Source organism: Ceratotherium simum, chromosome 6 (genome assembly GCF_057802395.1).
Source record: "Ceratotherium simum simum isolate JZ-2026a chromosome 6, ASM5780239v1, whole genome shotgun sequence".
NCBI classification, from domain to species: domain Eukaryota; kingdom Metazoa; phylum Chordata; class Mammalia; order Perissodactyla; family Rhinocerotidae; genus Ceratotherium; species Ceratotherium simum.
This window is the reverse complement of record NC_141905.1, coordinates 77940815-77963372: the sequence shown is the minus strand read 5'-3', so window position 1 is coordinate 77963372 and position 22558 is coordinate 77940815. Positions and strand designations below refer to the sequence as shown.

At 38.6% G+C, this 22558-nt stretch overlaps 1 protein-coding gene across 2 annotated transcripts in view; it reads right to left on the bottom strand.

Annotated features, from left to right (window-relative positions):
* Window positions 1-22558, bottom strand: part of INPP5F (inositol polyphosphate-5-phosphatase F) — an 86380-nt gene that overhangs the window by 25548 nt on the left and 38274 nt on the right. For both annotated transcript variants that reach the window (XM_087432705.1, XM_087432703.1), the window contains exons 3-11: window positions 21553-21689; window positions 11588-11716; window positions 11197-11364; window positions 11024-11080; window positions 8263-8461; window positions 7547-7726; window positions 6560-6627; window positions 909-1033; window positions 58-135 (exon numbers count right to left, since the gene is read on the bottom strand). In XM_087432705.1, coding sequence (XP_087288831.1) covers window positions 58-135; window positions 909-1033; window positions 6560-6627; window positions 7547-7726; window positions 8263-8461; window positions 11024-11080; window positions 11197-11364; window positions 11588-11716; window positions 21553-21689 — 1141 coding nt within the window. The remainder of the gene's footprint in view (window positions 1-57; window positions 136-908; window positions 1034-6559; window positions 6628-7546; window positions 7727-8262; window positions 8462-11023; window positions 11081-11196; window positions 11365-11587; window positions 11717-21552; window positions 21690-22558) is intronic.

The following is a 22558-nucleotide window of genomic DNA, read 5'->3' as shown; positions in this document are numbered from 1 at the left end:
AAATACATATGATTTCACAGACCAAGAGTTTGTCAAACTCACTTATGAAATACCTACCAACACCACTTCATGTCAAGAATAATGTCATAAATGGCATCTGTCAGTGTTTGAACATTCTCAAACTTCATTCCTCGGCTAAAATACATGCCAAAAGAAAGAAAAAATCTTTAATGGCATTTCTTTTTAAAACTTATGATATTTAAGGTTGCTTGGAAAAATTAAGAAAATCAACACATGAGATTACCATTACTATAAATTATATAGACAATTTTATAAATGTTTATAACTAATCCGCATTGTGAAAGTAAATATGCTTAAGAATACACTGAAACATATCAAGGGATCTGAAGTTTCTTTCCCCACCAAATTTTCAATACCTAGGTAAATGAACCCACATTAGACCCAGAATTATGACAAAAGAAACTTGCTTTCAAAATACACACAGGTTACCATCGAAATGATTCACAGATTGTTGTTTTTCCAGAGCAAACTCTAGTGAAATCTATCCACAGGAACAAAGTATTACTAAAAGAGTATAAGATGAGCCAGCAAGATAATTTTTAAGTAAAGAAACTATTATTTCTGCCAGGCTCGGACTAAAGCAGAAATAAAAAGCTCCAGGAGTTCTTTAACTGAACAATAAAAGGGAAAATGGAACTCTAAGTCTTCATGTAATTTTGGAACAGAAAGACTGAAAATATTTCAGGAAGAATTAACTTAAATTGTTAGCCAAAATAAAACCTATATGAAAATTAAAAGTAAGTAAGCAAGTTATGCTCCTTCACTTTCTCTAAATGAGGAGAAGAAATTTTTCTTCCCAATAAAGAGAAGAAAGACTAAGGTCCCTGTAGCAGCATCTACCACAAACAGTGGAACTGATCAAAACTCATCTCAGGAAGCCATCTTACCAGTGCTCATGGAAGTCAAAGGAAACGTAAGTGAGGTGTGAGCTGTTCAAGAGCAACACTTGCTTCAGGTAAGCATCGCCAATAATTTTCTCTCTTCCTGCCTGGTCTACCAAGTTAATAATAACCTGTGAGAGTAAAGAAAAAGAAGAAATTCAGTTTAATCAGATATTAGGATCATAATGTGATTTTTAAGGAATTTATTTGGAATTATGTTTTAGAAATATTTTATAGCCATGCTTAGAAATTAATCCACTCAAGCATCAATTGTTTTCCCTATAAAACTAGATTTTCCTTTGTTACATTTAAGTTAATGAGAATTGTTTACATCAATGACATTCATAGTTTTATACATTGTTTATTTTCAATAACCAATTAGGATACATAATGAAAACGAGGTCCTTTATAATAGCAAATACTTAAAGTTTCTAGAATAATTTTTAAAGAAATATACAAGACCTACATACTGGACACTATAAAACTTTGCTGAAATAAAGAAAACCTGAATAAACAGAGACGTATCATGGTGTTAGATGACAAGATTCAATACTGTAAAGATGTCAGGTCTTCCCAGATTAATCTATATACTCAACAGTCTCAATCAAAATTCGATCAGGATCTTTCTATGGACTTGACAAGTTAATTTTAAAGTTCGTCTAGAAGGACAAATATGTGGAAAAAATTTTGAAAACTAGTAATAAAGGAGGACTTCTCCCATGGGAGAGCAAAACATACTCCATAGCAATTAAAACTGTGGTACTAGTGTAGAAATAGATGAATGACTCAATAGAACAGAACAGATAGCATACAGACAGACCTAGGTACATTGAGGAATCTAAGATATGATAACAATATCATTCTGGGAAAAATATGGACTATTCTATAAATGGTATTGGGATAACTCTCTACATAGTGGGGAAAAAAACCTTACTTTAGCTCCCTCCATCTCATTACACACAAAATAAATTTTTTTTTTTAAAGATTTTATTTTTATTTATTTATTTTCCCCCCAAAGCCCCAGTAGATAGTTGTATGTCATAGCCGCACATCCTTCTAGTTGCTGTATGTGGGACGCGGCCTCAGCACGGCCAGAGAAGCGGTGCGTCGGCGCGCGTCTGGGATCCGAACCCAAGCCGCCAGCAGCGGAGCTCGAGCACCTAACCGCTAAGCCATGGGGCCAGCCCCACAAAATAAATTCTAGACACATTAATGATCTAAATTTTTTTTCATGTTACAGAAAGCTAGAAGAATATTTGGGATGATGTTTCCATAATTGTAGGATGGGACATGACTTTCTAAGCATAAAATAAAAACCAGAGGGCATAAAAAAAGTAGACAGATGTGACAACATAAAAATTTAAAACCTATAACAAATGACCGTATAAGCAGGGCCGGCCCCATGGCTTAGCGGTTAAGTGCTCGAGCTCCCCTACTGGCGGCCCGGGTTCGGATCCCAGGAGCGCACCGACGGACCGCTTGTCCGGCCATGCTGAGGCCGCGTCCCACATACAGCAACTAGAAGGATGTGCAACTATGGCATACAACTATCTACTGGGGCTTTGGGGGAATTAAAAAAAGACAGTATAAGCAAAGGTGAAAAACCAAAGGACTACCTAGGGGAATACACCTGCAACAAAAAAACCAACAATATATAAAGAGTGCTATAAATCCAGTAAGAAAAAAATGGGTAAAAGATACAGAGGAAATTCCCAAGAGAAAATATACAAATAGCCAATAAACATGAGACTACAACTTTGTTAATAATCAAAGAAACACAAATTTTAAAACAGAAAACTAGTTTTCACCTATACACAGGCAAAAATTGAATACTAAATATAGACAGCATTGGTGAACATATGGGGAAATGAGCACTGGCTCCTATTGTGCTGAGAGTGTAAACTGGTATAATCTTTTTGGGAGCAACAGAGTGGTAGGTATCAACTTTAATGAAAACACACTGTTTGATCCAGCCATTTCACTTCTAGAAATCTATTCTATAAAGCACATAAGTGTCCCAAAATATAAAAAAGATGTTTTCTGGAGAATTTTTATAATAGCAAAACTATATCCTAAAGATCCACCAATGGAGAAATGGTTACACAATAAGCCATGAGCTATTAAATGAAAACAGTTGCAGAATAATGACACACATGGTATAGCCCTCTTTTGACTTAAATGTTGAATATGTATATACGCATGTGTCAAGATGTTTTTTGCTGCAAATGACAAATCACTGACTCAAATCTCAGAACAAGAAGTCTGGAGGTTGCGTGAGTTTCAGAATTGCTTAATTCAGTGGTTACTGATACCAGTTCTTTCCATCTTTTTGTTCTGCCATCCTCAGCTTACTGGTCAACCCTCAGGCTGGGTCACTCACGGTCTTGACATAGCTGCAGCAGTACCACGTCAAATCCAGACACAACCACCACCGGGACTGCAGGTTCCTGTATCTCTTTTTATCAGAGCAGGAGGTCTTTCTCAGAAGCGCCCCCAGCCGACTTCCCCTCACATTAGACCTCACTGGTCAAAATGCCAATGAACAGACACAGACCTAAACTAATCACTGGCAAAAGCAAGAGTGGCACCCCTGCGACTGAGTCAGGGCCACGGTGGGCCCACCTCCCAGAGAGCAATTCTGAGGATGAGAGTGGATGAGCGAACACTGTCAAGGTACTGTCAGAAACGAGGAAGCGTCTGCTCAGTACACACGCCTGTAAAAGTGAAGTGTACCAACAGATCTTGCAAGTCAACAGGGAGCAGGGATGAGGGGGGTGAGGAGGTTATTTCTTCCACTTCCTTTACACACCTCAGAACTGTTTCAATTTTTATAATGATTATGTGTTACCTTTATTTTATTTTATTTTATAATTTATTTATTTTTCTCCCAAAGCCCCAGTAGATAGTTGTATATCATAGTTGCACATCCTCCTAGCTGCTGTATGTGGGATGCGGCCCCAGCGTGGCTGGAGAAGAGGTGCGTCGGTGCGCGCCCGGGGTTCCGAACCCGGGCTACCGGCAGCGGAGCGCGCGCACTTAACCACTAAGCCACGGGCCGGCCCCTATGTGTTACCTTTAAATTGTGGTTTATTCTTTGTAGTTATTTATAATTACACATATTGCTAATACAGGAATTTATTCACATTGTAAAATACGCAAATGTGAATAAAGGTCAAATCCTTCCTGACCACAACCCAGGCCCTGGAGCCTTCCCTGGAGGTAAACTACCCAGTCCCGCAGCCTTGCCTGGAGGTAAATTCCTGTCCCCTTTCAGCCCACATTAAAGCACTCCTATATAAATGTGCATGCCACGGATGTGTGAGAACATATATATGGAAGAGAATTATATATGTACGAGATACAGTTTTGTTGTGTGGGATTTTTTAAATAGTAACATACCATATGCTGTTACTGCTTTCTTTTCTCACTCTGTGATTTTAAGATCTTTCTGTGTTAGTACACACAGATTGACCTCATCTTTTTTTCTTTTTTTCTTTTTTTTGGTGAGGAAGATCGGCCCTGAGCTAACATCTGTACCTATCTTCCTCTATTTTGTATATGGGATGCCGCCACAGCATGGTTTGATGAGCAGTGTGTAGGTCCGTGCCCAGGATTCAAACCTGCAAACCCTGGTCCGCTGAAGAGGAGTGTGTGAACTTAACCACTACACCACCAGCCCCGACCTCATCGTTTTGAAACACTTGTATTCAACACTTCAGATGGGCCATACTTTATTTACCCACTGACCTCCTGATGAACAATAAGGTTGCTTTTACGCTGCAATGAATGTTCTTGTACATGCTTCCTTAATTGAACATGTTTCTCTCAGGGAGATTTAAAACTTCTTTGTATGAGAGTTCCAGTTGCTCCACATCCTTGACAAAAGATATTTCCCATCATTTTTATTTTAGCCATTCGGATGTGTGAGTGGTGGTTTTAGTTTGCATTTCCTTGATGATTAACAAAGTGGAGCACCTTTTCATATGTGTATCGGCCTTTCGGATATCCTTTTTCATGAAGAGTCTTATCAAGTCTTTTGTCCAGATTTCTTTTGGGTTGTACATCTTTTTTTATGGATTTAAAAGAGTTTTTTGTAATATTCTAGATATGAGTCTTCTGTCATATATATGTATTAAAAAATCTTAAATATCTTCTCCCACTTTATGAATTGCCTTTCCATTCTCTTGACGGTGCCTTTTAATAAATAGAAGTTCTTATTTTAATAAAGTCAAATTTATCAATTTTTCATTATAGTTGGTGCTTTTTAAGTCTTATTTAATTGTAATAAAGTTTCAATGAATAACAAATGGTAAAGTTTTAATAAAAATTAAAAATTTAGTATAAAGTCAAATTTATCAATTTTTTTCATTATGGTTAGTGCTTTCTAAGTCCTATTTAAGATCTAAGGTCAAAAAGATATTCTACGTTTTTCTCTAACTTATCATATTTAAAGATTTTATTTATTTATTTTTTCCCCCCAAAGCCCCAGTAGATAGTTGTGTGTCGTAGCTGCACATCCTTCTAGTTGCTGTATGTGGGACGCGGCCTCAGCATGGTCGCCAGCAGTGGAGCGCGAGCACTTAACCACCAAGCCACGGGGCCGGCCCCTCTAACTTATCATATTTAGATCCATATCCATCTGGAATTGATTTTTTGTATATGGTATGTAGGATAGATTCAAAAAAGCAAAATTACTGAGTTAACAATATAAGTGTATTTTATTTTGATTGATAATACCACTCAAAATGGCTGTACCAACTTATGCTCCCTCTAGCAAAGTGTGCAAGTTCTGATTTCCCCCAAATACCTGCCTTTATCTCTTATTAGCAAACTGTATCATTTCTTTCAATCTGAGGGTTTGTTTTTTATTTCCCTGCTGGGACTTTCTTTGGGACTGCACAAAATTTATATCTTAGCTTTGGAAGACTGAAATCTATTCAATATTGAGTCTTTCCTTCCAGGAACATGGTATTTTCTCTCGATTTAGTTGGGTTTTCTTTCGTGTTTTTCAGTAATTCTCCCCTCTCTTCCATACATATGGTATCTTTTTTGCATGTTTATTCCATTTTAGGTTATTTCTTCCTCTTTTATTTTTGTTGTTGTTAGAAAAATGCATCCCATGGCATTACACATTCAGACTAGTCATTGCTAATGGATGAGAGAGTTACTGACTCTTCTATATTAATCTTGTATCTGAAATCTGGTCATCTTATTGAACTTGCATTTCACCTCACAGTTTTAAATTGATTTTTGTTTATATGATCACATTCCTACACATGAGTGTATGAATACATAAGAAAGGTGGGCAGAGAAAGATATTGAAAGATACATATCAAACTGTTGTCTCTCCAGGAGGTGAAACTGTAGGTGGTACTGAGAGATGCCTTTCATTTCTAACTCTAGATACTTTTCAGATTGTAATAATTAATTCACAGTAGACTAATCTCTTATCTAAAAACAGTCTAAAGTAGCTGACTCAATAATAATTCTTAAAGAATATTAAGAATACTCTTAGCTTATGTGTTCTTCAACTTCATGATAAATGCCATTTTGCTTAATTACGAATAGTACATTGTTATTCTCATGAAATTTAAAGAAGCAGATACACAACCATTTCTAAATATGAAGGAACATTTTGTTACTAGATCAGAGCCCACCTGTTTTTGGTAAATTTTCAGTTGTTCTTCGAAATGGGCACAGAAATAGGCAACAGTTTCCTTTTCACCTACAAAGAAGTGATACAAAATCTATTTTTCCTTCCCATGTTTAAGACAGATATTAGTGTCTATTCCATCTTTACTCTTACTTTTAAATAATTTATTGACAGCCCAAATGAAACTAAGATTCTCTAAAACCAGTACCTGTATTTTAAAATGAAATGCTAAGCCAAAGATCTCTCATTTCTTTTTTTCCCAATTAGACTAAACTGAAACATATGGAAAGTGCAAACTGTGAAATTATGACATTTATTATTTGCACATCCAGCCTACTTGTCAGAGGTTTCATGTGGTTTATAACAAAAGAATAAAAACCCCTCTAAAAAAAGGATATTAAAAATTGAAGTTTTACTGAATTCTCACAAATACAAATTAAGTTTTGAGAGAAAAATATTCTGTAAACAATTTTTAAAATCAACCTCATTCAGTAATCTAATTAGATGGACATGACTTAGCTATTCTAGTGCTCAAGTAAAAAATACTAGAAGAAAATTAAATCCCCAATATTTAAAACAACAACAACAAGCCTTTCACAGTGAGACATTTGAGTCAAGGCATCTTAGCTATTTCTTGTCAATGCCGTCTTGTTAAGATATTTCCTGCTTCTACAAATATTGGCTGCATTTACTCTTTTCCAAAATTAAGCATTCAATAGAGTATGCTTCAAAGAAACAATAATTTAAAATCTGAAATAAGCTACGTTTTGCTCTATTTGTTGGGGAATTTTTTTATTGTTAAATTACTTAAATTGTCAACAACCATTATTACTCTTACTATTATTATATCACTTTCTAAATTTCACTGTATGAGTTATTGTTTTGAATGAAGTATCTGGCAAAGCAAATCCAAATCTATAAAATATCCAATATTTTTAAAAGTATTCCCTCTGAAATCATCATTTGCAAACCAAATAACTGATATGCTTACTTTTGTCTAGCCGAGGTCTTGGATTATATCGATACCCAACCTGGCTCCAAAAGACAGGCACAGAGCCTCGTGTTTGAATAAATGACAAGGTATGATTATGAACATGAATTAACTGCTCAGTCTCCACGTAATTTGCAACATTTCCATTTTTATCCACTCCTCTTCGTTTATAGCGCATTCCTAGAAGAAAATTAAAACAGATAACAGCAACATTTAAAAAAAATTTAGTCTAACCAGATTGTGCATTTTAACCAAATCTATGTCTTTCAGAATAGCCCTGGGGATCTAATGTGCAACTGTCAGGCAGAACAGTATCAACTTACCCAAAATCATAACTGTATGCATCATTGCTTTTTAAAAGTTGAAGCTAAGACTGTTCCTGTGAACTGAAAGAGAAGGGTTTCCCCAGAGGTGTCAGCACTTGGGGAGGATTTATTACTGTGATACAGGCTGGCAGTGGAACACTGATATTTAAAAGCACATCCCAAGCGACTTTCTTTTCTTCCCCGTGTATATACCTCCTTTCTTTCTCCTTTTGCTAACTCTCCCCCATTCACCTCTCTCCCATAATTGGTCCCCAAGTACATCACAGAGTCACTGAGCGCTTTGAAACCAACTGTTTCCAAATCCATTACTGTCATCAGCATTTCAACACATCTACAGATTTTCCATTCTTGCCTGATTTTATTTGCACACTATTACAGCCTTGTACTCACCTGCTCTATGCCTACTTCGGCGTGAAATGAGAGCCACCAGAAATCGTGGGTGAATGTCATCCACACAGGTGGACTCCTGAGGGGGGGTCTCCGGGCTGCTTTTCTCATCATCAGATGACTCATTATAATTAACCACAAGTTCCTCAATCTGCACAAAACCTTGGATAATGGGGATAATCCAGAAGTCCACATCTGGTGTCTGAAAATAATATGAACATCACCTTGTTTCTATTCTGTACAGCACTGCTACTTTCTTAAACCCCAACAGTGGCTAGCACGTATTTGTCGGTTTATTGGAAGCAGAAACCTTCCATTCTTTAACCATATTTTCTGCTTATTGGAGAACACTAGGGAATGGAGGGAGGAAGGGAGGGAGGAAGGGGGTGGTGTAGTGGGGAGAGCCTTTCCTTTTCTTTATGGTGATCATTCAAAAAGAGCTGCCTGAGAGAAACCACAGCACAGGAGCCAGACTGCGGGCTACAGATTCAAGCTCCACCACTTACTAACTCACTCAGGTGACGCACTTAACCTCACTATGCCATCACCTTCTGCTTTGTGAAAAAGGACAAATTACTACCTTGTAAGGTTGTTTAAAGATTGAGTAAAATGTAAAAAGTGTTTAGCATAGTGCCTGCCTTAGAGTACGTATTTAACAAATGTGGCTATTATGATTATCCCTGTTCGTATAAAAAAATAAAGCCTAAAGATTGATTTTAACCCCCAACTTTATTATGCCTTTAATAAAATACAATCACTCTAATCGCTTTATTATGAAACACAGAGGTCTCCTCTATTTTCTAGTTTAGAAAAAAACTTACTTCACCAAGCTAAAGTCCAAGCAGTAAATGAACCCTCAAAAAAAGGCCTTTGCATAAATATCTTATTTTAACAAGTCATTCAACATAATTAGGAAAGTATTAATTAAAGTTAGAGATTTCCTCTTCTGTGTCTTTCAGACTAAGAATACTCAGATTTCTCAACCGATTTGCAGGGAGAGCAGAGGATAAAAAATGCTCGAGAGAGCTGTTCTTAGCCCCTTTCTCTCCTGTCTCCATAACTGTAACTAGCCTTAATCTCAGCATCAACTTCAAATCCACCTCTTCTTCCATAACCATATACTCCAGGTCCTACTTCACAGTTTTTTTTTGTTTTATGGAGCCTGCAGATAGGATCTTAGGAAAGTGGTTAGAGTTGAAAACAGTGAAGTGAAGGGTCTACCTGCATTCACTATTTTTATCACCATTCCCATTATTTGTATTTTTGTTCTAGCAATAAATGCAAAACTCTTGACAGGAACAGAGAATGTATGCTGCCAAATGCCAACTTTATTGCAGGTCATCAGTTTTAAATGGTAATGCAAAGTGTCTGAAAAAAACCCTGCAAAACATATTAGAGCTCAATATGTCAGCAAACAGGACAAATACTCGTTTTAGACACCCTTATTTTCAATCCTCTATCACAGAGTTTTGATGGTCATAGTTTGATCAGCATCATAAAGAGAGATAAGGACATTTTCATGCCTCATTCTCAATAGAGGCATGATAGCTATCTAGTGTTAGGCACCACTAGATAGTGAAAATCATTTATACTAACCACTACCAAGGGGGAGAAATAGAAAGAAGAAAAAGGTTTGAAATTTCTGAAAGGTTAAGAAAAAGATAATAAAGGCGCCAGCCCAGTGGCGTAGTGGTTGAGTTTGCGCACTCTGCTTTGGTGGCCCAGTGTTCAAGGGTCCGGATCCAGGGCGTGGACATATACACTGCTTATCAAGCCATGCTGTGGCAGGCGTCCCACATATAAAGTAGAGGAAGATGGGCACAGATGTTAGATCAGGGCCAATCTCCCTCACCAAAAAGAGGAGGATTGGCAAGAGATGTTAGTTCAGGGCTAATCTTCCTCACCAGAAAAAGAAAAAGATAATATGTGATACTACTCAGCTATCTGCCCGCTTTGTGTCCGAAACAGTAACTGGCACATAGCAGGCCTTCCAAAAATGTTTGTTGGGGCCGGCCCCGTGGCTTAGCAGTTAAGTGCGTGCGCTCCGCTGCTGGCGGCCCGGGTTCGGATCCCGGGCACGCACCGATGCACCGCTTCTCTGGCCATGCTGAGGCCGCATCCTACATACAGCAACTAGAAGGCTGTGCAACTATGACATACAACTATCTACTTGGGCTTTGGGGGAAAAAAAATAAATAAATAAAAATTTAAAAAAAAAATGTTTGTTGATTGACTGGGTAAATGAATTAATTGTCCTTGCACAGTCATAACTCTCCAAAACAGGTGACAGTAAAGGAAGAAAGTAATCATCAAACCAGAAGGAATCTTATGCAATAATCTCATTATATTCCTTGTCTTCCTTGATTCAAATACTGGCAGTCCTGGAATGTCCTTAGAGATTTGTCTGCCCCAATTCCCAGATGAGGAAACAGGAAAGTTAAATGACTTGGTATCATTAAAGGAAAACTGGGCTTCAACATTTCCAATGGGCAAAAAAAATACCTCTTTTATAGGAACTCTATGGACATTAATTCCCTAGCCTTAAATTACTACTATCCTATGAGAACCTGCTAAAAGATTGGCCTGTGGCTAGGCAGCGGAACTGTAAACTGCCTTAAAATAATGCCTCGGTTTTCCCTAGCTAAATAATTCCATTCTATAGGGGAAACATTATAGTGAGATTTTAAATTTATTTTAACACAATTAAAAAATAGTTGCTTAGCAACTATAAATAACTTAGGATATTTTGGAAACAACTACTCACACCAATCTCAGTAAGATCTTGTATCATATATTTATTCCAAAAAAATCGGTCATCAACCTGGAAAAGGTAGAGAATAAACAGTTCAGAAACACATTGTTTCAGTTTTCCTACCGAAGCCAAAGGGTCCATAAGTTGTTCTGAGGGAAAACCCTGGTCTGATCTGTGAGAGGTACCTTTTGCCAAAGGGGCCGGGGGTCCCTCTCCCCAGCACTTTGCCTCTGCACTGAATTGGTCAGGTCATAGGTCAAGCTGTAGTAAAAGGATTCTGAGTCCATGAACATCTTCAGCAATTCCTCAAGTAATCTTCTCTCCAACTTCTCTTTTTCTTTACTTTCCTTAACCTATAAGAAATGAATCTACTATTACTGCAGGAATTAAATGCAAAGCATTATGTGGATAATATACAACTTCCTAGGGAAGAAATGAAAATAACCCCAAGGACACGTAGAGACAGCGCTTTAATAAGATGAGTGGTCTGAAAATACGTTTACTGGGCGGAAAATTACTCCTCAATTTAAAACTAATCAAAGATAAATCCCAAGCCCATATCAATTAAATTCTTACTTTCTTTTTATTAGGAGCAGACACATTGGATTTAATTTGCGTAAGGGTCTTCAGTAGAAACTTTGAGTCATCAGGAGATGGTATAATCTTCTCTGGTTTGTTAATTCCAAAATGATGCTTCTTACAGAGCTAAATAATTAGGGAGAGAGAGAATTTGTCATCATCAATATCTGTTTGTTAAATGTTCAGCTATGAGTGCAAAAGTGGATTCTACTGCTCATGCACTGTGAAAAGTAAACCTCACTATTATGTTAAGTGAAGTAAGCCAGAAAGAGAAAGACAGACACCATATGATCTCACTCATATGTGGAATATAAACCAACACATGGACAGAGAAAACTGTATTGTGGTTACCAGGGGCAATGGGGGTAGGGGGTGGGCACAAGGGGTGAAGGGAGACATGTATATGGTGATGGACAAACAAAAATGTATAACCAAAAATTTCACAATGTTATAAACTACTAAAACATCAATAAAAAAAAAAGTATCATGAGTCAGTCAAATGACAAGTAGACAACTGATAATCAGAAAACACAGCTGTGGGCCAGCCCCGTGGCTTAGCGGTTAAGTATGTGCGCTCCGCTACTGGCGGCCCGGGTTCGGATCCCGGGCGCGCACTGACGCACCGCTTCTCTGGCCATGTTGAGGCCGCGTCCCACGTACAGCAACTAGATGGATGTGCAACTATGACACACAACTATCTACTGGGGCTTTGGGGGCAAAAAAAAAAAAAAAAAAAAAACGAGGAGGATTGGCAATAGATGTTAGCTCAGAGCAGGTCTTCCTCAGCAAAAAGAGGAGGATTAGCATGGATGTTAGCTCAGGGCTAATCTTCCTTAAAAAAAAAAAAAAAGAAAAGAAAACACAGCTGTGGTTTCAATGATTAGAAAGCTACAGAAGAGGATAAACAAGAATTCAGGACAGGATACACTTAAGATTTAGGGGCAGAAAATTCAGGTTAGGATTGTAATCATAATAAGCTCTTATCTAATATAACTGAAGAATAAAATGCTCTGGTTGAGGTTTATTAATGCTTTGAAATTGGCATTTAAGATTAAAAACATTGCAAAATACACATTTGCTATGCTTCAGGGGCATTACTTTACAGCTATCGGTGCTAAATACTCATTCACACTAGTTAACTGAGTGTTTTGGTTGAGAAGATGTCAAGAGTCTGCTCTATCGGGAATCTTAAAAGCTGGACATTTCAACAGCTCTCTCTCCTCCTATCCTCACACACATTAATGAAATCAGCATAAAGATATACTCTTTGAGTCCAGAGGTTAGTTAAATTTGAAGAAGCAGTAAGTAGGGACCGCAAGGAAACGTGCATTCCAATTGACAAAGGGAGAAAGAGGATGGGAACGTGTTAAGACAAAAGAAGGGCACAGAGGTTCTAGAGATGACTACCTGGTTAAAGTCAAGGGTTTTACACAGAATTTCATGTGGCTCAACACACAAAGCAAATACTCAGAAAGGTACACAAGGATTCTGTTAACCATATGCAGACTAATTCCATTTGTTCAACACTAGTTTCATTGCTACACCAAGTGGTAGATTCCTGTTAAGAGCTAATAGTTACTAAAAGCTTATTATTAGTGTCTTACTTACAAAATAACTATTACTAGACAATAAACAGGATGGGGGGAAAAAACCTTAATGAGGAGAACAAAAGCTAGTTCAAGCTCTGATTTAAAAAAATTTAAAAGGGGGGGCATTCCTGTTTTAATCAAATTTGGAAGTGGACAATCTTGTCAATTATATCCCAATACAGCTGAGGAAAAAACTGAAAATGGAGACTGATAATTGGTCCAAATATTCAGATGTAATGGAATCTTATGGATTTTAAGCCTTTTCAAAATTATGGCTCTATTATAATCAAAAACTATCTATTATAATCAAAAACTCTACTCACATGGGTTTCACAACATGATTACAACTTTACACTGCTCCTGCCCTACCAGTGACAACAAGGGAACTAAAGAGGAAGTGAAACATATTTACAGTTGTCCTGCCAAAACTAAGCTAATTTAATTTCCCCTCAAAAAAACAAAAGTAACAAGACCTTGAGTTGATGGGGAAGGACAGAAGAACAAAGCATATAGACACTGCTGACAGCAATTCATCACTCCCTCATCCTCTCTGATACACCGTCTTCACTCCGCTGCCACTCGTCACTCTTTACCTCTTTCACCGCTTCCTTTCCGACCATTTGACTTTCTTACTGTCTTAGCATCCCAAGGTTCAGTCCTTGAGCCCCTTCTCTCCCTGCATTCACTCCCTCAGTGATTTCATCCAGTCTCACGGCTTCAAATCCCATCTATATGCCAACCTCTCCCTCCCAAATGTATGTTTTCGGCCCAGCTCTCTCACCAAATTCTAGCATCACAAATCCCAACATTTCTACTCAACCTCAACAAGTCCCAAACTAGACCTTCATCGTCCCTTCACTGCCTTCATCTCCCACTACTCTCCTCCCCTTGTTTCCTCCACTCCTTGCTGTTCCTCACCACGTCAGGAACACTTCCACCTCAGGACCTCTGTTCTAGCTGTTCTCTCTGCCCAGACACCCTCTCCCCAGATTCCTTACCACAATCTCCAACCCTGGCCACTCCCTCTCCAACCCTCACTGTGGTCAACTTTTATTCCCCATAGCATTTACTACCTCCCAATATATGACATAATATAATTATGATGTTGATGTTAATTGTCTGTCCCCCCTACACACACTATAATGTAATCTCCAAAATGGCAGGGATCTTTGTTTTTTTGACTCATATATTTCTAGTGCCTTAGCAGTACCTGGCATAGGAGGTCTCGATAAATATTTGCTAAATGAATGAATGGGCTCTGATGCTACAAATATAAGTGGCAACTTCCAGATTCACACACAAGGCATGTAAGTAGTCCTGGGAAAACCATCACTCCCCTCTTCCATGAATACACCTCATACATCCCCACCTTCCTTGGTGCAGAATCAGTGGGGTAGCAGAGAAGGAGTTTTAAGATACTCTCCCTTTAGTCCCCTGCTGCTGCTTCTGCTTGTGGCACTGCGCAATTGTTGGTTAGCCATTTTTACATAGAATGTTACTAATTATCTAGTCCCATTAATAACACTTTCTTTAAAACATCTGAAAACATGCCCCAAACCTAGTTATCGATTGCTACAATTTTAATATCCAAAACAGGATATTATACATTGTCAGACATAGTTATTCCTTAAGAGCATTCAAGGGCCAGCCCCGCGGCTTAGCGGTTAAGTGCGTGCGCTCCGCTGCTGGCGGCCCGGGCTCGGATCCCGGGCGTGCACTGAGGCACCGCTTCTCTGGCCATGCTGAGGCCGCGTCCCACATACAGCAACTAGAAGGATGTGCAGCTATGACATACAACTATCTACTGGGGCTTTGGGGGAAAAATTAATTAATTAATTAATTTAAAAAAAAAAAAGAGCATTCAAGCCAGCAAAATCCCCCTCTCCCCCCAGGAATATATGAAAGACAATTCTAAAGATCTAGCTATTCTAAAGTAATGTTCTAGCAGCATACCTAGTCTGCACCCACACTTTCCTCATTCTTAGAGGAGGGGAGCTGTTTTTCCCTGCAAGGCTGGTTTCCTGCTGTGTCTCTTCTAGGATCAAGACCTTGCCCCATCATCCCCCACCCTTCCCCCAATTAGCCCCTTTCCTACCACCTTTTAATATTATCCAAGTTTACCAGAATCTTTTTTTAATCCATTCCTCAACCCTGGAATTTTCTCTGTGAGTTAGCAGGGTACAAACAGTGACACAGTCGCTGGAATTGTGAGAACTATAGTCTGATTAGCCAGCCCTGGTGGTCTAGTGGTTAAGATTCACTGCTTCGGCCTGGGTTTGTTTCCCAGTCAGGGAATCACATCACCGATCTATTGGTTGTCATACTGTGGCAGCTGCAATGTTGCTGTGATGCTGAAAGCTACACCACTGGTATTTCAAATACCAGCAGGGTCACCCATGGTGGACAGGTTTTAGCAGAGCTTCCAGACCAAGACAGACTAGGAAGAAGCACCTGACCACCCAGTTCTGAAAAAATTGGCGATGAAAACCCTATGAGTAGCAGTGGAGCATTGTCTGATACAGCACTGGAAGTTAGAGGATGGTGCAAAAAGACCAGGCAAGGTTCCATTCTGCTGTACACATGGTCACTAGGAGTCAGAATCCACTCAACGACACTAGCAACAAATAGCCTGACTGGAGTAGGTCAAAGAGTGAAGGCCCAATGAAAGCGTTCAGGCAGAGTAAAACAAGGGCCTCTTCAACTCTGAAAAGGATAAACCTTATCTCCAAGAGTAAGACACTAATGATCACCCCCTGCCATCTCTTCCTCTGGTCCTCATGACACCACTCTCTCCAGGTTCTTCTCCACCTCTGACTGTTCCTTTTCAGTCTTCTTTGTTGGCATCTCGTTCTGTCTCTAAAGATTATGGTGGTTCCCAAGGTTCTATCCTTAGCTCTCTTCCTGTTCTTCACACTCTGTCTAGAAAATTTCATACTCTTTCCTCATTTTAACTACCACTATGTTTAACTCCACATTTCTAACTCCATTCTTTTGCTCTGATCTCATGATCCAAAAATATAACATCTCCCCACTACTGACACACTAGTCCCTCAAATTCAGTATCTCCAAAACTGATCAACATCTGTCTCCCAAATCTTGTTCCTTCTCTGGTATGCCCTATCTCAGGCAATGACTATACCACCCACTGGATCACTTACGCAAGAAACCTTAGAGGCATCTTCCATTACTCTTCCTCTTAAAATCTCTCCTCTTAAAATCTCTCCTATCGACCCCAACTACTTCATGCTGATTGTTATTGTGTTAATTCAGATCCTTTACCTTTTGCCCAGATCAGTGTTTCTCAAGGGAAGTGCTACTGGCTTAACAGACAGGAGCATTTTTTATGCATGATTATCCCACTCTGTGCAGACAACCTACCAGCCTCCTTTGCATGAGCTGGGGAGCCTCACTCCAGCACCAGGCTTCAAGTATTGAGCATGGCTCCAGGCCCCCATCTCCCATGTAGCCCTTTTAGTTCCCTTTACCATGTAGGGGCCAAATCTCCACCTGCCACTGTCTGCTTCTGGATCCCGAATCCAGGAGCCTATGGTCTCAGTTCCGTCTACTGTTCCATTTACAGTCCATGAAGACGCTGCTTCTCTCTAGGCCTGGCAATGTCTTCTTTTTCCTTTTTTTTTTTTATCTATCCTTTCTGGGCTTAGAACAGAGTTGATATAGGCCCAATATCCCTTAACTTCCTTATCGACAACTCCAAAACCCAAAAAACTCTAAAACCTGAAAATTTACTTTCAAGTTTGTTACAAACTCATTTAATGGCAAAATATGCCCTGAAGTGATATGAAGCTATTGATAGTCATCATTTACCTCCCCTAGTATGAATATTCATATAACCTTCAAGAAACTTAACGTGCTGTATTGTGGGGTAACACCCCAGACTCACTGGGTACAAATAGAATACATGGAATAACCTTTTGAAAACCCCCAAAAACCTGACTTCTAAAACACATATGGCCCCAAAGTTTTCAGATAAGGATTGTGATCTGTATAGCAAAGCACAAACTCACTACGCCATCTTGTCTGGAAGTCTCTGTCTCTTAAAACCATTTTTTTCTAAACAGAAATTTAAAACTACTTTAAATATAAACATTTTCAATGGATATTTTAGAATCTTCCATATAGTTACCTTTAGAAAAGAAAGTATAGACCACTATCTTTTTAAAAAGGTTAAATTCAGTTCTGAGCATCAGTAACTTATTGTGTGTATCTACTTAGCTGTACTACAAGTAGTTGGTATGCATGAGATGGTTAAAAAGGTCAAAGGGTTTCTTTTTTTCCTGTTTTTTGTCTATGAAATTGCTATTTATATTTTTTGGCCTGTTTCATCTATGTGTGAAACAATGTTGCCCAACAATAAACCAGAATTTAATTTTGCTGAGTGGTTCTAAAAAAAAGGTTAAATTCAGTCCTACCAAAAAACAGGGATAGAGAAAATTACTTCTCGAGATCCCTTCCAGTCCTAAGATGCTTTGTTTAGACAGAGCTCTTGGGATTACAACATGTAGTGTTGACAGTGGGGTCACCTTCCCTTTTCCAGAGGCCCAGCCAGTTCTGATAGCACAGGCTCTGGTTCTTATCACAACTCTGATACACAGGACCTCAAAAAGAACACCACCACCCCGGTGCTCCCCTCCTTGTTCTCTCACTCTAGCAACTTACGTTTCACAACCAAGATTAACAGCTGATGCTGCTGTTAAAGAAAAGGAAAATAAATGATTTTACTTTAAAAGTTGGTATCTATGTCCACCTGGAGTTAAAACTTTAAACAGATGTCTAATGGGAAACTAAGTATGGAAAATGATGCGGTTATCTATTTAGGCAATGAGATACAGCACATAAGATATGCAGACATGGAACACAAGCCTATAAAACTTTAAAGGATGTTTTTTCAAAAGAAAGAAGATCTATGTTCTCATTTATTTGAACTCCACAGATTCTTCATACCTTTGTATAGATCATTTTTTTAAAATGGCACATTACTTTGAAAAACAGTCTAGCAGTTCCTTAAAAGGTTAAACATAGAATTACCATACAACCCAGCAATTCTGTTCCTAGGTTTACACCCAAGAGAAAAGAAAACAATGTCCACCAAAGATTCGTTCACAAATGTTTACAGCAGTATTATTCATAACAGCCCCAAAGTGAAAACAACCCAAATGTTCATCAACTGATGAATGGAAAGATAAAACATGGTCTGTCCATATAATGGAATAAAAAGGAATGAGGTACCAATATATATACTACAGCAAGCATGGAACTTTGAAAGCACTCTGCTAAGTAAAAGAAGCCAGTCACAAAAGGCCACATATTGTATGATTCCATTTATAAGAAATGTTCAGAATAGGCAAATTTATAGAGACAGAAAGTAGATTAGTGGTTGCCTAGGATTGAGGGAGCTAGGGTTTGAAGGCAAATGAATGACTGCTAGTAAGCACAGGGTTTCTTTTTGGAGTGATGAAAATGTTCTAAAACTGATTGTGGTGATGGTCACAAAACTGTGAATAAATTAAAAACCATTGAATTATATGCTTTCAATGGGTGAACTGTATAGTCGTATGTGAATTATAAAAAAAAACTGACAAGCAAGCCATATACTTGAGGTAAAAAGGCAACTAAGGCAGAAAACTAGACATTCTATTAATTCCAGACTGAAATAAAATTGCTTCTGCTCCAATTACAGAAGATGGACGAGGACCTAGCAAATGTGAGAACAGTGGCCACGCTAGAGAGCCCAAGGGTCCCAGTGGGGAAGGATGAAAAGCAGTGGGTATGCAGAGTGACACACGGGTGTCCAAATCAGAAAGACACACCGAGACGACACAAGCATCAGTGTTGTTTAAAAAAGTCTTCTTACCTGTATAAAAAGTATGTTCATGAAAAATAGGGGTTAAGTAGGAAAAAAATATGTAAAAATGCGGAAAATAACAACTATTCTGGTAATTTGAAAGTAATAGTGGTCCTCCAAAAAGCTTAGGGCAGGTGGAAACAACCATTAAAACTCACTGGAATATTGACAATGATTATTTCTAAGTGGTGAGATTTTTTCCTTTTCCTCATGTATAATTTACCGTATAATCAAAAAACAAAAATTAAGCTTTTAAGAGCTCCTTTTAAATAAAGTTATATGGAAATTGAAATAAGGATACCAAAGATTTAATTAACAGGACACAAAATAAGCGAGCTCTTGGTGATTTTCAACGTAGCTGTTCTGTGCCCTTCCTCCTATCGTTCACTGTTGTAAAGCGCCTTCACCACCAAACAGGATAAAAAAGAGGGAGAAAAAAGGCTTACATGCAAATTTCTAAAATTATATTCTCCTGAGAGAAAGGTGTACCAAACTATTCACTAAAATAGGATCTGAAAATACACTCAGTACAGTAATTACATTCACCCCTAACTAATAAAGGTCATCATAGCTTCAATAATTAACACAGACTATACCTTTAATGCCCCTGATAAGTGCCGTAGCTTATACAGTCCAATAGTACTGCAAAAATACTCAATCTCATTTTCATTTCTATTTGAAGATCATCTCTTTCACTTGAGAGTAACAAGAGAAAGAAAAGGAAAAGTTTGAAGAATAAAAAAATTCTTTAAGCTTTCATGCTATTCACATTTCTGTGTTTAAAAATTCCATGTAAATCTTATTTCCTAAAGCTTTTCTCCTCTCCATTTATACAACTGTCAGCTACTAGTGTCAAAATGTTACACACTGGTGGCCACAAAGGGCATCAGAACACCTCCCTGAAAAGTCCAACGAGGGTCCCAAGCTTCTCTGCATGAGGAGTGACAGTTCATTCCCCCAGGGTCGGGAGTGCTGAATGTACAAACTGATGACTGACAGGTGGACACGGTGCTGGACGAGCGGGCCCCCGGCTCTAAATCTAACTGCCAGGGCCCCAGGCTTAACGCTCAAACCAGAATGCCAGCCCAAGAGGTCCTCACCCTCAAGGCAAAGGTTGATGACAGAAAGCCATGCTGATCTTTCAATTTACTAGCAAAGCCATTCAAAAGACACTGATGACAAATTCACGGGCTTAGTAAACTAAGACAATTTTTGCTAGTCTGGCTGCTCTTCCCTAAAATCAAATGCAAACCAAAACTGACTGCACTTGCTTTTAACAGGCCTAATTGCCAGCTAATTTATTTGTCTCTAGATCGGCAGTAGTGAAGAGTATTCTGGCTCCAGTGCCAATAAAAGGAAATAAGAAGTACATACTCTACTCTCTTTTGGATTCCTGTAACATATAGAATATCAAGGTCCTCTTAAACTCGTTTTAATTTTGGTTTCTTAAAATTAGATTGTCAAACTTCCAGTAAAACCTGAACATAAAAATAACTATATTTTTACTTAGTTTTTTCAACAATTTAACCCTGTTACCAAACTTCCTCCCCAAAAACTCAGCCTGGAAAAACATGTACTGAGCTGTGGGGCATTGGGTGCTATGTTACCTGTTACCTGCTGTTCAGGTCACAGGGAGACAGCTCAGCAGAGTGCTACAGGGCCAGAGGGCCTGAGTCCAGGTTCGGACCCTACCACACACGAGCTGGGTGCCTCAATCCTTGCCAAGGCTCCTTTCTTCATCTGTACAACATGGATCCTAACCTTATATGGTGGCCTGAGGGATTAAATATAATAATCCATGTAACCCTCAGGACCTGCCTGGCACATCACATGGTGATCTAAATAGGCTAGGACTATGGCAGAGCAATGACATCCCTAGACGCCACCTCCCCACACCGATAACAGGCACAATACAAATGCTTTTGTGGGTTACTTCTACCAGACGGTGGCACAGTGTGAAAAACACTGGCCCTGGGCAATCTCATTATTTTGGCCTTAAGTCGCTCTATTGTGGGCTTGGTTTCCTCCTGGAAAATGAAAAGATCGCACTAGATCAGTGGTTTTTCTTTCTTAAAAAAAAAATTACAAAAGAAATATACGCTTAGAAAAATCTCAAGAAATACAGATAAAAGAGGATATAGTAAAAGTTAAGTCTCACCTTCTTGACTCCCCCCCGTCCCCAAAAAAAGTTTTTAAGCTGTACTATGCAGAATCCTGGGGCTCCCTGGAGGCAGAAGGGGCCAAGCTGGCAGGGCCCCAAGGATTCACTCCCCCCATCACCACCTCAACCAGAGCAACTCTGCTTTGTGTATCTTATATACTAGATTTCACAGATTCTGAAACAAAAGTTCCACTACTAAAATAAATTTTGAAAACCACAGGATTAAACTACTTTAAGGATGTTTATCCAGCTCCAAAATTATATGATTCTGGTCTATTAAACCAAATTCTCATATTTACTATCATATTTATATCAAGTTTCCACAAAATTTCCTGCGACTTCACCTTACCTCTAGCTCAAGATCCTGAGGTTCCATTTCAGAAAGTGATAGCACAGCAATTTTGGTAACTTTACAGACTTCATGACCTCCTGGAAGTTTGCCCACTGATGCTTTCTGCCGAATTAAAATAAGCCACCATGGAAGATCTGAAAGAGAAAAGCAATGTCTGGTATCTGTAAAGTGCTACTGACCTGGCAAGCTGAGGGTGAATAACCTAACAACAACAAAGTGTGCATCAGATACAACTCTTCAAAGTAAAGCACACGACAAAGATATAAAAATGGCCCTTAAACATGTGAAAAGATGTTCAATCTCACTCACAATTAGAGAAATGTAAATTCAATTGTAGTGATACTGTTCTCACCTATCGGATTGGGGAAAATAAAGTATGACAGCACATTGGCTGGCAAGGCGTGGGGAAGCAGGCACTGTCATACAATGCTGGTGAGAAGACAGACAGATGCAACGTTTCTGGAGGGAAATTTAGTGATACCTAACAATAAAACATATGCACTTACCTTTTAACCTAGCAATCCCACTCTTGTGAATTTACCCTGAAGATACACAATACAAGAGCACAAACACTCAAGTCTATTCATCACAGCAATTTGTAGCTGCAAAACACTGGAAACAACTCGACTGCCCAGAAATAGAATGGCTGAACCAACTATGGCACATCTACTCAATGGAGTACTATGCAGCCGTGAAAAAATAATCTATGAACAGATAAGGAGTGATTCCTGGATATATTAAGTGGATAAACTGGATATATTATTAATAAATATAATAAGTACATAATACAATCATATAATGAGATTACTAAATCAAAGTACTAAAGAGTATCTAGAATGTGCCACCCTTTATGTAAGAAAGATATGAGAAAACATGCATATACCTGCTCATTAGTACAAAAAAACGAGAGAAAAATCAGCAATCAATGACATTGGTTACCTACAGGGGTACGCGGAAATGGGATGGAAGAAGGGGGAAACAGGAATGATAATGGGATCAGGGG